The sequence below is a fragment of the Ambystoma mexicanum genome, chromosome 3p, assembly GCF_040938575.1.
Source record: "Ambystoma mexicanum isolate Mex_15411 chromosome 3p, UKY_AmexF1_1, whole genome shotgun sequence".
Lineage (NCBI taxonomy): Eukaryota > Metazoa > Chordata > Amphibia > Caudata > Ambystomatidae > Ambystoma > Ambystoma mexicanum.
Window position 1 is genome coordinate 944913886 of NC_090925.1, and position 17984 is coordinate 944931869.

Consider the following 17984-nt stretch of genomic DNA (forward strand, 5'->3'; position numbering starts at 1 on the left):
AATATACTTAACTTTGCCCTATCGGCAACCGCACCACATGTCTAACCATCCGGTTACCTCTTGCTATTGCAATAACTCCTACCTGATCGTAAACTCGACAGCCTCACACTGCCTACACTACTGGCTGTTACTACATTTTATCTTTAACTTGGCAGACGCATATTGTATTCATTACCTTTTTTTTGTTAGCGTTGCATGCCAGTTCATCTGTTCTCTCCACCATACTGCACTTTGAAACTTTCCTCCTGAAAGGTCATGTTTTGTCCCTCCAGCCTTGTGCTGTACTGGATGCTTACCCTGTCTGCTTGCGTACTTGTTGTAGCCCCCCGCAACATGAAGCTAGGCTTTGCCATATGCTGCCATTACCTAACTTTACTTGCATACCCGATATAGCCCCCCGCAACATGAGGCGAGGCTTTGCCAGGCTGTATACACACCTATTTTGACTGTAAGCAACATGCTTGCTGTTGTAGTATACGATCTGTACTATGCACCTCCTGTAACTAGCACCTAGATGCCTGGGGGTTTTATGCACTGATATAAATGTAAAAAATAAAATAAGCAGCTAAGGTAGAATCAGATATGTACCCTTCCATAAGAGGTTTCCTGTAACATGAGGACGTCAACATTATTAAAAGACCACTGGCTGTGAGAAGTATTGACTAAAATTCCCAAAACCACAACAGTACCACAAAATGAAATGTAGGTTGTTCATGCTAAAGGCTGGGTTTTTGATCCATAATCCCCCAACTCTTCAGCAAGTGCCCAGGATAACCACGAACAGTCTTCTTGTACGCTACTTGGTAACACATGTTACAACTGTAATTATTTGGGAATGCCTATTAGATGTTAGTGTTTAACCCAGAAGAAAAATAGGAGGTCTGGTCATTGATATTTTCCTTATTTGCGATAAATAATTTTAATTGACATGGGTTGCTAAAGTTCAACAAGTCAAGGCCTAAAGATCTAAAATCATCAATGTGCTGCCATACCAGACGGGCCACTATATTTAAATAAAAGTGGCCCACAAGCTTATCAGTACCACAATCAGGAAGGGCCACACAATCTGCAGGAATCCCATACAAATATCTGTAAAAGTTTCGATCTATTAAAGAATATGGGGTCGTTGATGGAACAGATTTTCAAAGCATAGGACTAATGTTAAAAGAATAACCCAAAACGTCCACACTTCTACGGTATGTAGTTTGAGGTAGGATCAGTGACGTTTTTGTGACTATGAGGGAGGAATCTGAAGGAGTGCAGTTCAGCTTAGAACCCTATCGGGCACCACCGGTCCTCAGCCAACTGGTTGTGAGGCAAGTATCCAACCAATTGTAAGTCAGTATACAGTGCATCGTTTACCATTGGTCTACTTCTTGCCATTTTAGAGAAAGAAATACATTTTCTCTTGTAATGGAGGAGTTTTTTTTTCCCTTAGCCTTGTTTTTCGTTTTGAGGTTATTTTTTTTCTGGCCTCCTTCACAGAAGGAGAGGGCAGAATGGTGCGATTTATTGGAATAACGACGACTTGGGTGTCAAGATCTATAATGTCTGAAATCAGTGACAACGATCTAAGACATTTCTTAGATGACATCCTCCTGTTTTGTTTAATGGCTTTTCACCATTTACCTTGCCCCTCTCGCCCACCTGATTGCCTTCTCTCATTTCCAGTGTTATGCTGATGACGCACAGCTTTTCTTTAATCTGCCCTCCTCTACCTCCCCTCCTTCCTCTCGCATTCCCGATTGTCCGATTGCTATCCAAACATGGTGTGCTGCCAATAATCTCTGCCTCAAGCCAGCAAAACCGAGATCCTTCTCATTGGAACTCCTGTCCCTTTCTTCCCCCTCTAATCTCTGTCCGCCCTCCTTGGGCCCCCTTCCCTCACCCTTTTGTGAGGCAAAAAACCTTGGTCATCTTTGACTCCTCCCTCCTTCTCACCTCATGTCATGGACCTTGCCAAGAAGGCTCACTTTCAGCTCTACCTCCTCAGAGGCATTCTCCATTCGCTCACCTACACCCAGAAACTCAATTTCTCCGGGAGCTCTGGTTCTATCCAGGATGGACTACTGTAACAGCTTCTTCCTCAATCTGCCTCTTTCCTCCTCCTCCAACTAATCCAGAATAGGACTGCAAGACTTCTACTCGGCTTCAAGCCCAAGGACCGCATCTCTCCAGCCCTCAAATCTCTCCACTGGCTCCCGGTGGCTACAACGATCAAATTCAAGACCCTTTGCATTATTCACAAGGCTGTCTGGGGCCAGGGCCTGCACTATATGGAACAAGTTACTTACCTGTAACTGTTGTTCTCCAGCATGGGTCTGGCATGGATTCACATGCTCATGAATATTCCCCGTCATCAGGCCGGGAATCCTCGGTATAGAAAAAATCAGTATCAGTTTTGTTTCTGATCTGTCTTTCTCAGTAGTAACCAATCACTGGTCTCTGGGTCATACTGCCCCCAGCCAATGACTGCTCTCTAAGCCCCGCCCCTGGCAGCCATCCTCAGATTTGGTATCACGTGAAGTGGCAGTATGACCAAGTGAAGAGCCGCAGAGGGGTAGGCGGGAGGGTTCGTATGTGAATCCATGCCAGACCCATGCTGGAGAACAACAGTTACAGGTAAGTAACGTGTTCCTTCTCCAGCATGGGGTCTGGCATGGATTCACATGCTCATGAATATAAGAATACATAGCAGTATACACATGCACAACCACGGGAGGTGGCAAAAGACTCAATATCAAGCAATACAACAACTCAACATTAAGCAACTCTTACCTCCTCATCAGGCTCACCTTAGGCGAACAGGTTGCGCAGCACTGCCTGGCCGACTGTGGACTCCTCCCAGGAATCCCGGTCGACGCAGTAGAATCTCGTGAAGGTGTGCGTCGACCTCCACGTAGCAGCCCTGCAGATGTCGAGCAGGGGCACACCAGACAGGAACGCCGTAGTAGCAGCGATCCCTCTGGTCGAATGGGCCCTCGGACGGCCTGGTAACGGTTGGTTTGCCAACCGGTGACAGTGCATGATGCAGCCGGAGAGCCATCTGGAAATGGAAGTCTTCGAGAGAGCCTTCCCTTGATTCACAGGTCCAAAGTTCACAAACAGCTCTGATGTCTTCCGAAAACTCTTTGTGCGGTCCACGTAGAACTTCAGCGCTCTAGCTACATCCAGCGAGTGCAGAGTCCTCTCAGCCGGCGACGAAGGCGATGGGAAGAAAACTGGCAACACCAAGGGCTCGTTGAGGTGGAAGTCCGACGGCACCTTGGGCATGAAGGAGGGGTGCGTCCTCAGCACCACCCTCGTGTCGTGAAAAGTCAAGTATGGAGGCTTGCAAGACAGGGCCTGGATCTCTCCCACTCGTCGTGCGGAGGTGATGGCCACGAGGAATGCTGTCTTCCACGACAAACTTCAACGGCACTGAATGCATAGGCTCGAATGGGGCCCCCATGAGCCTAGTCAGCACCACTTTGAGCTCCCACGCCGGGGCAGGGGCCTTCACCGGCGGGAATGATCGGAACAGTCCTTTCATAAATTCCTTCACCAGTCGATGAGACCACAAGGACGCCCGTCCTGTAGTTCCGGTGTAACGTGAGACGGCAGCCAGATGTACCTTGATGGAAGCGTGAGACAGGCCAGCCTTGGCCAAGGACAATAGGTACGGCAATACTTGAGGGGCCGTAATCCGCAGAGGGTTAATCTTCTGTGCACGGCACCAGACAGAGAACCTCTTCCATTTGTGTCCGTAGCACTTGAGAGTTGAGGATGCCCTGGCCTTCGCAAGAACCTCTCTGCAGTCGGCCAGGATGTCGTATCCTCCAAACTCTAGTGCTGCAGGAGCCAAGCCTGCAAGTTCAGCGACTCTGGTTCATGATGAAGAATGGCGCCGACTCCTCTGGAGAGAAGATCCGCGTCCGTCGGCAGCTTGACTGGTGTGGACGCTGACAAGTCCAGAAGGTCCGGGAACCAGATCCACGCCGGCCACGCCGGTGCGACGAGGATCATCCTGCACCAGGACCTCTTGAGCTGGTTGACGAGACGGAGTAGCAACGGCGGGAACGCATAAAGGAACAGGCCGTCCCAAGGGAACGAGAAAGCATCGCCCATGCTCCTCGGTTGGGGAAACCTGCTGGCAAACCTCCGGCACTTAGAGTTCGCCGCCATCGCGAAGAGATCGATCTGGGGTTCACCCCATCGTCGGAAGAGTCGGTCCACTTGATCCTGGCGCAGTTCCCACTCGTGGCACGAGCGCAGCTCTCTGCTGAGTGAGTCGGCGATGGTGTTTTTTATCCCTGCCAGATTAAAGGGTACCAGAAACATCCCTTGGGCGACGGCCCAATGCCACAGATCCTGGGCTTCCTTGGATAGGGCAGGGGATCTGGTTCCGCCCTGCTTTCGAATGTAAAACATTGTGGTGGTGTTGTCGGTGAAGATCCTCACCACCTTGCCCTTGAGGGACGGAAGGAAGGACCTGAGGGCCCAGAACACTGCATGGAGCTCCAAGATGTTGATGTGGAGAGTCTTCTCCTCCGGGAGCCAAAGGCCTCTCGCGTGGAGACCCCCGGTGTGCGCTCCCCAACCTTCCAGGGAGGCATCCGTCGTCACCGTCGCGTGGTGGGCCGGGGCTAGGAAAACTGTTCCCGCCGTCAGATGAGAGCGGACACCCCACCTTCGTATCGCCTGACGGAATGCTTCGCCGAGCGGGATCCTGTCCTCGAAGCTGCCCGTCGTCTGGATCCAGGGGGCGTCGAGGAATTCTTGCAAGGGCCGCATCCGAAGCCTGCAGTGGCGCACCAGATAAATGCAGGAGGACATCATTCCGAGGAGGGACTTGATAGACCTCACTCTGGCCATGTCCATGGCCAGCAGACGTTGCACCTTTCCCAGCATGTTCCTTATCCTTTCCTCCGACGGTGAGGCCCGCCGCGCCAGTGTGTCGAGCTGTGCTCCCAGAAACAGGGCGACTTGCGACGGGACCAGGTGGGATTTTGGAAAGTTGATGGAGAACCCCAGGTCCGTGAGCACCTGGACGGTCTTCGCAGTGTGTTCCACAGCGAGCTCCCTTGTCCGAATGAGCCAGTCGTCCAGGTAGGGGTAGACGTGGATCCCCTGCAGGCGCAGCCGCGCCGCCACCGGTGCTAGGCACTTGGTGAACACCCTGGGCGCCGATTTTAATCCGAAGGGGAGGGCCTTGAACTGGTAGTGCCGCCCTTTGACCACGAACCTGAGGAACTTTCCGTGTCTCTTTAGAATAGGGATGTGGAAGTATGCATCCTCCAAGTCCAACGACGACAGGAAATCGCCCTCCTCCAGATGTCCCAGCACGTGCTGGAGGGTGACCATCTGGAACTTCTGTGCCTTGATGTATTTGTTCAGTCGTCGCAGGTCTAGGATGGGACGCCATCCTCCTGTCTTCTTCTTTACGAGGAAGTATCTTGAGTAAACTCCGGAGCCCCGAAGCCTCTTTGGAACAAGCTCGATGGCACCTTTCCTGAGCATCGCCCTTACTTCCAACAGCAGTTGAGGAATGTGATTTTCCTTTCTGGCCACGGGAGGAATGCGGGGGCACCGCTAGTGTAACTCGAGGCCGTGCCCCAGGGCCAGGGCGTCCAGCACCCAACGGTCGGTGGAGATGGACTCCCACACGCCGACGAACTTAGTCAGCCGGCCTCCCACCGGGGTGCTTCAGCAGGGGCCCGACCCGACGGTTGGTTCAATCTTGCTTTGAGGCCGCTTTGCCTCCTTGACCACCTTGGCGCCGACGGCGGGATCCACCTGACTTGCCGCGTCCCCTGTAGGCCTCCTGCGATGAAGATCTTGCCGATTGACAGTACGTAGAGGAGCTGCTGCCGGCTCCCTTGGAGGCACCCTGTCTGCCTCCGGAGCTCCGAAAGGACGGCCGTCACTGTTGGAGCACACGCAGTGCACGGGCCGTCTCCGTGTCCGTCTTGATCGCCTGAAGGGACTCATCAACCGCCTTGGCAAAAAGGTTGTTCCCATCGAAGGGCATGTCCAAAACCTTGGTCTGTACGTCCTGGCGGAAATACATTGCCTTGAGCCATCCTCGTCGTCTCAGGCAAACGCAGTTGCCCAACTGACGGAAACCGGTGTCGGCGATGTCCGTAGCCACCGTAATGGCGTGGTCCGAGGCAATCTCACCTTCCTGTAAGATTTCCAGGGCCTCGGCCCTCTTGGCGTCTAGAAGGAAGTCCAACAGAGGGGCGATCTTGAACCACAACTCCCCGTCGTAGTGGGCTACGATGGCCAGGGCTGTTGGCCGCCTTGATGGTTGTCGCTGTAGACGAGATGCCCCGTCGTCCCATCGCATCCAGCTTCCTACCCTCGCTGTCCGGCGGGGAGGTTGAAGTCGAGGCCGATGCCCCCCCGCTTTCTTCTTGGCCGCCGCCGAAACGACCGAATCCGGGGTAGGTTGCGCCCTAAGGCACAAGGGGGCAGCGTCGGGGACCCGGTACTTCTTCTCGTACCGGTCCCTCTTCACAGGAGCCGTGGCAGGGTTCTTGAGGAGGGCGAGCCCCTCATCCCAGATGTCATCAAGAAGCGGTACGGCGAGGACCGTCTTCCTTTTAGCCTCGCGCCGTTGGTAAAGGAACCCTTCCTTCTTTTCTTCGGGGCAGAGCTGTAAGAGCTCGGATGCCCTGGAAATCATAGCATGGAAGGATCCAATCTCGTCGGGCGGGAACGCCCGGGCAGGGGACGACGGGGGACACGTCCTGTCGTCGCCTCCGTCGTCATCCGTACCCGTCGTAGTCGTGTCCATGCCTGTATCATCCCCGTGGGTAGTGGACCGGCGGGAAGGCAGAGAAGGCCGCAGAGGCGGGAGAGGAGGCCTAGGATGCGTCCTCCTCCTCTTAAGTGGTGGGCTCTCCGAAGGTCCTGCCTCCGGTTCCCCCGTCGGATCTGGCTCAGGTACCTCCGTCGGGGGGAGGAGCAACCTAGTCCTTATCTCCGAGCATAAGGACTGGATGGCTGACAAAATGGCCACTGAGGTGTCCTGCGGTGCCGGAAACGACGGGCGCGAGGGCTCTTGAGGAGCCTCGTCTGCGTCACCGTCGCCCTCGTCGGGATCCCTCCCGATGGGCTTGGCCTCCTCCACGACTTGGATGAGCTCCTCTTCAGAGGTTGTGCCCGTATCCACGATGGCCACCAGCCCCTCCCCCACCCTTTCCAACGAGGACTTCGTGGGGGTCTTCTCAATGGGCCTGAAAGACGACTCCCTCCGCGGTGGCAGGGAGACTCTGGTACCTGAGGGCGCCTCCACTGGTGTAGCCTCCACAGGCTGAGCCAGGGCCGCGGCGACATCCTCAATAGAGGTCTTAGCAGGGTGAATTAAGGCCAACGTCACCTTCTGCACGCCTGGGGCCTTCACCTTGGGGGGAGGGTCCGAGCCTCGCTCCCCCTCTGCCGGAATCTTCGAGATCGACTGAGGCCTCTCCAGAAGCTTCGCCGGGTTCTCGGACTTCCTCTTACCCGAGCCAGAGCGTTGGCTCGTGGTCCATGGCGCCGGGGAGGATGCGCCCTGCCTGGCAGCCAAGAAGCCCGACCGTTCGGCGCTCCCGGTGCCCGCGGACTCGCGGTGCTTAGCCTTTTGTTGGGCCCCCGTCGCCGGGGCACCCTCACAGGACTTAGAAGACCGCTCGGACTTCTTTTTCTTCTTCTCGCCTGGCGGGCTCTTACCTTCCAGCCAGTTGGCGAGACAGAGGTGGCGATCCTTCATGGTCCGCTCCGACATGTTCCCACTAAACGCGCAGTCCATTTCCTTGTGCGTCTTGTCCTCATGGAGACAGTAGAGGCATAACGAATGCTCGTCCTCCTTGAAAACGTTCTGAAGCTGGCATCCAGGGCAGGTCCTGAACAGCTTCCCGAGCGTCGAGCTCCCTTTCTCCTGGGCCATGTCCGGGGTATCCTCCAAAAGCGTAACTCGGCGAAATCTTCACCCTTGAGGGGCGTAGAAACTCCGAAACGGATCCCTGTTGATCGGAGGTAGAAATGATGGAGCTTGAGGCTCTATTTAACCGAAAAAATGAGAAATTCTCCTGAAAAAAGTGCGAAAATGCAGCAAAAGCTCGAGAGCTACGGCATGAGGACACCCAACACTTGAACGTGCGGTAAAAATCTGAGGATGGCTGCCAGGGGCGGGGCTTACGGGAGAGGGCAGTCATTGGCTGGGGGCAGTATGACCCAGAGACCAGTGATTGGTTACAACTGAGAAAGACAGATCTGAAACGAAACTGATACTGATTTTTTCTATACCGAGGATTCCCGGCCTGACGACGGGGAATATTCATGAGCATGTGAATCCATGCCAGACCCCATGCTGGAGAAACACCTTTGCCTCCCTAAATACCGCCCTGCTAGAGTCCTTTGGTCCTCTAGCTCAAATTTTCTGCAGGTCAAACATTTTTTCCAAGCACAGATTGGAGGGCGGAGGGGGGGGGGGTTAGATCCCTTTCCTCGGCAGGAGCCTCCCTCTGGAATGGCCTCCCTGCCCCTATCAGACTTGAGCCAGATCTCCTTGAGTTCTGGAAACTCGTCAAGACTTTACTCTTCTCCCCCTCCTCCACTCTCCCTCTCCCCTGCTAATTCTCACTGCTGCTACGACTGGTTGCCTGGTCCCTTCTGTGTCCTACATGGGCCAGGCCATCCTCCTGCCATTCCTCCGCAGTACCACATTACCAGCACTTGACTTCGAGCACCCTTCCCGACTAGCCTACTGAGTCTGGTCCACCCCCTCTCCCTGTACTCTACCCTTACCCAGTCTCCCTGCGCATTTGCCCTCCTTCCCCCCCCACCAGCACTTACCCTCCCTCACCCCTGGGGCCTCCTCCCCCCTGCACTTGTTAACTGCACTTGCACAATCTGAATGTCACAAGGCCTAGTAGGACCATTTCTTGTTTCTTTATCCTCCAATGTTCCCTCTCCCCTTATGTCTTGTGGTGCCTGAAAACACTTTCTGCTGTATAGGCGCCATACAAATGTCCAATAAATAGAATCAAATAAATAAATATGTTTGGTTGTTTTTTAGATTTGTTTTTTGCTTTTAATATTTGCCTTAATTTGGAATTTTGCGGTCAAACTCTTCAAGATAGACGTGTATTTGTTAAGGTTATGCAAGATCAAGACCAACTGTGTGAAATTAGAAGAAACCATGTCTTTGATATCATGCAATCTGACTAAAGATTGTAAAATGAAATGAAGGGACGAGATGTCCACAGTAAAGTTTGCCAGGTTAGTCGTGCCTCGATTACAATTTTGCAGAGTATGTCGACCTTGGGGCTCCGAGTTTCTTCCGGTCCCCCAAGAGGGCATATAGAGCCTTACATGATTTGAGTTCTGCATGACCGAGGATTCAGGTAGTGCCTCACAGGCATCGTAGAGCTTGTGCCACATTCTCAGAAATGAGTTCAGCATTAACAAGTCCTGTGTCAATTTTTTGAGCCTGTTATCATTGTCTTAGGCAAGCGGATGCAAAATGGAGTAATTTTTCCTCTCTGGGTTGGCCCAGTTTTAACGTTTGTCTCCTCATTCATCTCGTCCGTCACCTCCTGTGCCACAGACGGGATGTGTTCATCTAAGATTGCAAGTTGCATTGGTCAAGAAGATACTCCCCATGGCTGCAATAGTTTTTTTAGCGGCATAAGCATAGCTTCTTAAATTATAAGTTATCCCGGAAGTGAATTCCATAGTGCATTTGCCAGCTATAATCCCTGTATCTGTCAAAGGCTGCAGCAGTCATATCTCGCCATATGTGTTGCCTGTCCATCAACTCTTGAAATTTGGAGCACCTTCAAGGGGCCACATAGGACCGCTAGTATAACCCACGCCTCAGCGCCCAAAGCCTGCTCTCCCAGTATATCCCGCTCTAAGCGGGAGAGCAGGAACAAGGGCGGATGGGGCTGCACACTAAAACTGTTGAAAACAAATACTGCAGAGTGGTGCGAGCATTCAATCAGGAGCAGGTGAAGCAGGCAAAATGAATACTAGACAATACCCTGCAACCAGGTCAAAAAGCAATATTGGGGTGTAGTACGGTGAGGGAAGGCAATCAGGAGCAGCAGGCACAGTGGGGTGGAGACTAAGCCCCCTCTGCACGCCCGGGCCCTCACTGGGGCCCACCGATAGGCGGTAGCCCCCTTGGTACTCACTGGGACTCACCGATAGACGGTAGCACTCTCGCTGCAACACCGCACACCAGCGTCCTTTGTAAAGTTAGAGGAAAGGACTCAGTAACGTCCAAAAACATTGAGCATCAAGCCGCACTGCAAAAGCAACCGCTTCCAGCACTCTCCCGCTGCAGACCTTGTTCTCTCTCATTTAGCTCATGCTGTGGCTTAAATAGGTATGGCACAAAGGTGGAAGCAATTAACCTATCGTCAACTTATCAAATGTGAAGCATTCAGGGTGTTCTCCTATTCATGAAAACACGGACATGGACAGGAGAACAATGTAGTTTTTTTTTATGGATGGCAAAGTTCTTATTTCTTATTGCCCAAAATTGGGTGGGAGCCATTTCTCCTGAGTTTGACTAATGGTCCATAATTATTGCAAAATTTAAGACAATGGAGAACACTATTCAAATGTGCGAGCAAATAAACACGACTGGGATGGTGGACAACACATTTTTCTCAAGGCCCAGGATAATGATGCATACTGGTAATCTTGACAGCCCCTTGTAGGCTAAATCAGGTTGATTGCTGTAGTTACTGGATTGACTGCTACATAAGTTTTTTAAAAAGCTGATGCGCATTTCAACCTTGCTGTTATTCTACAGATTGTCAAAGACAAATATCTACATCTAAAATAAAAGTATGAATGTTATACTTTGGTTTGATTGTGATGAAACCCAATACTCCAGAGACAGTTTGTGGCATAGACTATATAAACAGCAATATATATATATACTCTTCACAAAACGGGGTGTAGAGTATGTGCTAAACAAGAACATGGTTTACTTACTATATCCCATTCCTTGTATGAAATACTTGAAGGCTTCAGCAAGTTTCCCTGGCTGATGGAGAAAAAACCGCAAACATTAGTATCTGAATTTAGAAGGATTTAATTTGCAAAATATATGTTTAGATTTCATACTTCATGAGAGATATGTCCAAATGCAAGCAGATAAAACTTTGTAACCTTACGCAATATTTTTCCTGATGGATATAACCTTTCACCCATATAGGCCTCATGTTTTGAAATTGCTCCAGGTGCAGACTGGATCAAGGAACAGTTAAACACCTATGGTGGCAGTGGTTGTAACTATGACTAGCTGAGTGTCACGGGTATAGCTGCTATTGTGTGATGTAGCTGGAAAAAATATTCAACTTAATTCCTCGACTTATTCGATTTACCATGCTCTACTGAGAAGGGAAAGTGGTAAACTAGGGTTTTTCTCCACTCGCAGGATTTTCAAACTTAGGTGGCCTCTCCACTGGGTACCCGATATGCATTACTGTGTTCACTGTGTTCTGAATTTGTGGTAAACTAGGGCTTGCTGCTCTCTTCCTGCCCGCTCGTGCTTGTCCTACCCCCCCACTCCCTCCTATCCCATGGTGCTCTCTATCTCACCTATCTTTCTAACTGCTTCTCCATTGACTATCCTGCTCTCCTCACTAAATCTGGTAGGAAAAAGTTTAAAAAAAGGACATCCTGGTCTCCAACCCAGGCCTCCCTATCGCTGACACCTACACCAGTGCCTCCTCTAAGGAAACTCTCACTGACATCCTCTTTTTTGTGCCTTCACCTGACCTATGGACCCTTCATATGGTCTCTGTGCTCTCTCCCTTCTCCTCTTCTCCCATTAATGGTGGCACCCGCTGGGACGTCCTCTTGGCCTCCTTCCACTCCTCTAAGGCCATCATTAATGTCTACGCTAATGGGACCGTTTTGCTCCAAGGCCCTCAGGCCAATCTTCACCTCTTTGTTAGACGCTTCCCGCGCCTCATCAACTTCCTTTCCTCGCCTGCTGTCCCCTCTCCTCTGTCCTCGGCTACCTTGCCTCTACCCTCCCTCCCTGCCCACTCCCGTGCTCCTTCTCCTCCGCAGGGCGTACCTCTGATCTGTACCCCTCCCAGGAAGTCCTTCAAAGATGGCAACCTTCTCCACATTGCCACTCTTAGCTCACACTCTGCTGTCAAACATTCCTCCGATATCTGCCGCCTTCTTGAGGAACTGGACCTTGACGTACTCTGTCTCACTGAGACATGGTTCACGGCCAGCTCTGTCACCAGCTTTGACACACTCCTACCTGACGGCTACAAGATCCTCTCCGTGCCCAGGCCCAAACGTGCTGGGGGGTGTGGCCCTTATCTTCCCTGAATGGATTCCTGCCACTGCTATTTTCACGCAGACCTACTCCTCTTTTGAATGTCTTGTCTGCCAACTCTCTCTCTCTCCTAGCCATTCCCTTACCGTGGCTACTATCTATCGGCCACCTGGTCAAATTTCCTCCTTCCTCTCCGAGTGGGCAGACCTCTCCTCCTCACTCCTGTCCTCAACCACTCAACTCCTCTTTCTTGGAGACTTCAACATCCACCTGGATGCCTCCTGTCCCCCCCTCTGGACTCTTTCGCGACCTCTGAGACTCTCTCTCACTCTCTATTCTCCCGTCTGGGCCAACCCATTCTGCTGGGCACACTCTTGATGCCCTGATCTCTTCTGACCTTGCCCTCTCTGTCCCTCTCTCCACCCCTCTCTCCTGGAGTGATCACTTTCTCCTCTCCTCTCACCTCACCCTCCCTAACCCTCCCTAACCCTCAGGCAAAGCCACCCTCATCACTGCCATCTTCCTTCTCGGTCATCCGACCCATGAAGCGTGTGTCAGTTGAGGCTTTCGCTGCCACCTTCTCGCCCCCTCTTCCCCCATCGGCTGACTGCCACCCTGACACAGCCCTCTCCACTCTCTACTCTGCTATATCTGATACTCTTGATATCCTTGCCCCCGTTATGAGAATCCGCCTGAAGCCCAAAGCCAAATGTAACTCCTAGTATGACTCGGATCTCGTCACCCTTAAACGCTTGTGCAGGGTGGCAGAGAGGAAATGGCGTGCTTCATGTTCATCCTCTGACACACTGGCCTGTCGCCTGCTTCAAAGGCAATACCGGCTCTCCGTTCTCACCAAGAAGAGAGCCCTTATCCAAGCCCGCATCACTGCGGCATCGAACAATTCGGTTGAACTCTTTAAAATCTGCAAGGAGCTGGCCAACCCTGCTGCAGTCTCTACCTCTCCTGTCCCCTCCCAGACCCTCTGTACGGCACTGGCCTCTCACTTCATTTAAAAAACTCAGGACATCTTGTCCTCACTCTCCTCCCATCACCTCTCCCCCTCTATTCCCTGCCCATCCTCTGGCCCTTCTGCAGCCACCCCTCCTCTCTCCTTCTCTGCCTTTCACCTTTTTTTTGCTGATGAGGTTTCGAGACAAGTCCGATCTATGAAAGTCTCGTCAACACAGGTCCACCCCTGCTCCTCCAAAACTATTAAGGACCACATCGCCTCCTTGGCTCCTGCCCTTGCTGACTTCTGCAATCACTCCTTCGCCTCTGGAGTCTTCCCATCCCCTCTCAAGCACTCCCTTGTGCATCCCCTTCTTAAGAAACCCTCTTCCGACCCGTCCTGCCCAGCTAACTATCGCCCTTTCTCTATCACTTCTTTCCTGGGCAAGCTCCTGGAGAAACTTGCCATCTCCCAGCTTAATCTCCATGCTGAATCTGTTGGTAGCCTTCATGACCATCAGTCTGGCTTCAGAGCTGCCAGAAGCACGGAAACTGCTCTCCTGAACATCCGTGAGGACCTGCTCTCGAACCTTGACTAACATTCCATGTGTTCTCATTTTGCTTGATCTCTCTTCTGCCTTTGATACTGTCAACCATACCATCCTGCTCAACCGTCTCCATGATAACCTGGGTATCAATGGTCAGGCTCTGGCTTGGCTGACCTCTTTCCTCTCAAATCGACCCTCCCAGGTCCAACTGGGGGTCTTTCCTGTCGGACATCTTTTTCTCTACCTGTGGTGTCCCCCAGGGTTCTGACCTCTCTCCCTGGCTGTTCCACCAGTATCTGGCACTTCTCGCCCACCGCATCGCTGCTCTCTGCCCCAACTTTCAGTGCTATGCAGATGATACCCAGCTCATTTTCAGGCTACCCTCGGCCTCCTCTTCTCCATCCCTCATCTCTGACTGGCTATCCAGGAATGGTGTGCCGCCAACGACCTCTGCCTTAATGCCAGTAAGACTGAGATTCTACTCATCGGCACACCCACTCCCTCCTTCCCTGCAGCTCTCTGGCCGGCCTCTCTTGGCCCTCTTTCTGCTCCTACCTGCAAGGCAAAAAAGCTCGGGGTCATCTTCGACTCCACACTCTCCTTCTATCCTCACATTTCTGACGTTTCTAAGAAGTCACACTACCAGCTGCACCTCCTCAGAGGTATCCTTCCTTTTCTCTCCTTCCCCCAGAAGCTCACTGTCTCCAGAGCCCTGGTTCTCTCGAAGCTGGACTACTGTAACAGCCTCTATCTAAATCTGCCTGCCTCTACTCTCCGCCCTCTGCAACTCATCCAGAACAGGACTGCGAGACTTGTCCTTGGCCTCAAGCCCAGGGACCGTATCTCTCCAGGACTGAAATCGCTACACTGGCTCCCTGTGGCTGTGAGGATTAAGTTCAAAACCCTCTGCATTGGCCACAAGGCCTTCTGGGGCCTGGGGCCAAATTACCTTCAACTCTCCCTTCCTAAATATCTTCCTTCTTGAGCACTTCGCTCTTCCGCCTCCAACTCCCTCAGGGTCAGCCGCTTCTCCAAGCAACGAGTTGGGGGGAGATCTCTCTCCGCAGCAGGGGCCTCCCTCTGGAACAGCCTTCCTCCCTCCCTGAAACCTGAGGAGAACTAGCTCCGGTTCCGGAAGCACCTCAAAACCTTCCTCTTTGCTTCTGCTTTCTCTCTCCCTCTCCCCTGCTAAATCACTGAATCTGTACTGAATCAGCAACTGGGCCACTCACCAATCTCGGTCCTTGGCCCAGCCACTCTCCCCTGCACTGCCTTCCTGGCAATCCCTGCACTGCGGGACTGTCTCTGTATCCCTACAGCCCCCCTTCCCAGCACTTGTCTGCACTTATCTTGCACTTGCCACCAGCTGGCCCTTATTATTTATCTTGTTCATTACTAACCCTGTACTGCACTTTCCCTCTCCCTTTCCCCCTTGCACTTTTCCCGTCCCCCCTACCCATGCACTTGCGCGATCTGAATGACACCTGGCCTAGTAGGATCGTTGTCTGTCTCCCTTGTTCCCCCCTCCCTGCCTCGTCGCGCCTTGAAACACTTGTGTATAGGCGCGTTACAAATGCCATATCATATCATAGCACCATTTTCAAGTAATCATTATTATATCTGCTAGAGGGGTAGGTTGAAGGTGTAGGAGGCATCTTTCAAGACATTTGCATACATCAGAAAGGTCATTAACAGGAGCATAATGCAGGATAGAAAGTAATACATTACAAGGAACCATAACCTACATGAGGCAATGTCAGACCACCCAGAACAGAACTTCTACCACAAATAACAGATTAGACATGTTTGGCAAAAGTATAACGTGTCAGTCTGAAAACCTAAAGCAAGAGAAGAATGCATTACATACCTCTCCATTATGTTTCTCTGATGAATGTTCCTCTCACTGATTACATTTTTATCTCCCAGTGCCAGCTGCTCTTCGGAAATATTTCCGCCACCACAGGGTGCAGCTTGGCTCCATGTCCGCTCAGCTCTGCCCGACACTGCCAAGCACTGGACAAGGCGTTAGGACCAGTAAATATACAAACATTGCACCCTGTGACCTCAGTTCCACCCTTTTTCCGTAGCACTATGAGGGACCACAGAACTAAGTTGTACTAGCTACCCCAAAGGGGGCAGGTAGGGGGGTGATGAGCAATCCATGGGAGGAACGTCCATCATAAAGAACATAACCAAGAGGCAAGTCATTTGTTCTTTGAATGCACTCCTTCCTCACACAAATCGCTCCTCTATGACAGACTCCCAAAGCTGTACACCCACCTGGAGGAGGGAGGGTAGCGAAGGCACCACCTAAACTAGAAAACTCTAAAGGACAGCTCTGCTGAAATGAGCGTCCTGACCACACTGAATCCACACAGTAATGCTTAGCAAACATGTGCAAGGAAGTTCACTCAGCTGCTTGGCAAATATTCAGAACAGGCACTCCACGCTTAAGAGCTGAGGCGGCAGCAAACCCTCTGGTAGAGTGAGTCCTGAGACCCTCAGGTACCTCCTTGCTGGCCAGATTGTAGCATTTCCGAGCTACAGAGGATGATCCATCGAGACAGGGTCTCTATGGTGACTGCCTTGCCAGCTCAGGCACCCACAGAACAAACGAAAAGTTAGCCATCAGTCAAGTTCTAAGTCTCTGACAAGGGAGAACAGGAGAGCCGGGACAGGGTCCAGCCAATGGAAATGCTACTCTACCTTGGAACGATGAGGTGAAGGAAAGAGGACACTAGTGACTAGAGTACTCATTCTCCATAGTCCCTTTTCCTCCATCCATGTGGGCGCCCTTCAACATGGGGACAGTGCCAGAACCTTTGCACCCCCTGCCCCGCCTCCCAAGGTCCCACACTTCGGCACCTCATTCCCCTTTTAACACATTGGACGCTTAAATACCTGGCTACACTGAATATATTAGCCCCTGGCATAGGGGGTGGGTGGGACATATTGGAGGAACGGGGACTATGCACTATGAGTACTATGTTAAGTACATTTAACTCATTATGTCCAGTCTCCTTTCCTCCATCCTTGTGGGTTATTCCGCTGAACAAGACCATAAGGTGGGGCTGTGACAACCTGCTTCATATCTTTCAAACCAGGGGCACTTGGATTCCAGAGGAGATGCAAATAAGTCCAGATACAGAAATCTGCAGCGCGGCAACAGCGGAAACTAGTAGTTGGTGTAACTACCACTCTTAGGTGTTCAACCCCAAGCGGCTCAGCTGGTCCGCTTCCGTATTGCTTTCACCCGGGAGATGGACCAAGGAAATCCATATCCCCCGTCAGTGCCCATTCCCAGATTTACACCGCCTCCAAGCACAGGAGGTGGGGAGTTCGGGGGATGGGTACCATCCTGCTTGTGCAGGTAAAACATTGCTGTGGAGTGGTCTGTCCTGACCCGAACCGCTTTGTCCCTGATGAGGCGCCAGGCCCACCGCCTTCAGTTCGAGCAGATTGATATGTAGGAGGGCTTCTGCCCTGGACCATGCATCATGAATCGAGTAGCCCTCCAGAGTAGCACCCACCAGCCCGGCAGTGAGGAATCAGTCATCACCACCACCAGAGAGGGCTACGGCAGGCTAAAGAGGGCTCCCACTGCCACATTGCAGTCCATCATCCACCAGTGAAGATCTGCCAGGAGGTACAGGGGAATTGGAATCCTGTCCGACTGCGAACCCATTTCCTGGTCCCAAATGGCTGCCCGGTGGAGCTGGAAGCACCTCATCTTGAGGAGGGCATGCCGAACACGCAAGACACCATCATTTCCAGAAGATGTTGGAACCACCATGCTGAGGCCAGAAAGTGCCCTATCGCCTTGTGGAGGGAGAGGAGCCTCTAAGGCATGGAAGAACACCCGCTGCACGGCTGTGTCCCATTGCACTCCAAGGAACACCAGATCCTGGATAGGAGTCAGCTGCGACTTCTGTCGGTTGAGGGAGAATCCCAACTGGTGAAGAACGTCCACCAGTCTTTGGCAGGAGTGCAACACTCTCACCACCCAGTTGTCCAGATAAGGGTATAAGTGATGGCCCTTCAAGCGGAGAAGACGAGCCACTGCATTTATCAGCTTTGTGAACACACGAGAGGCCGAGTTCAGGGTGAAAGGCAGCGCCTTGTAATGGAAGTGGAACGACAATCTTGATTTGCAGTAATGGTATGTATCCTTGAGGTCTAGGGAACACATCCAGTCTCCTGCGCATAGA

At 52.1% G+C, this 17984-nt stretch overlaps 1 protein-coding gene across 5 annotated transcripts in view; it reads right to left on the reverse strand.

The window, feature by feature from the left end:
* Positions 1 to 17984, reverse strand: part of NDRG3 (NDRG family member 3) — a 1445730-nt gene that overhangs the window by 89946 nt on the left and 1337800 nt on the right. For all 5 annotated transcript variants that reach the window (XM_069652255.1, XM_069652253.1, XM_069652252.1 and 2 more), the window contains exon 15: positions 10975 to 11026. In XM_069652255.1, coding sequence (XP_069508356.1) covers positions 10975 to 11026 — 52 coding nt within the window. The remainder of the gene's footprint in view (positions 1 to 10974; positions 11027 to 17984) is intronic.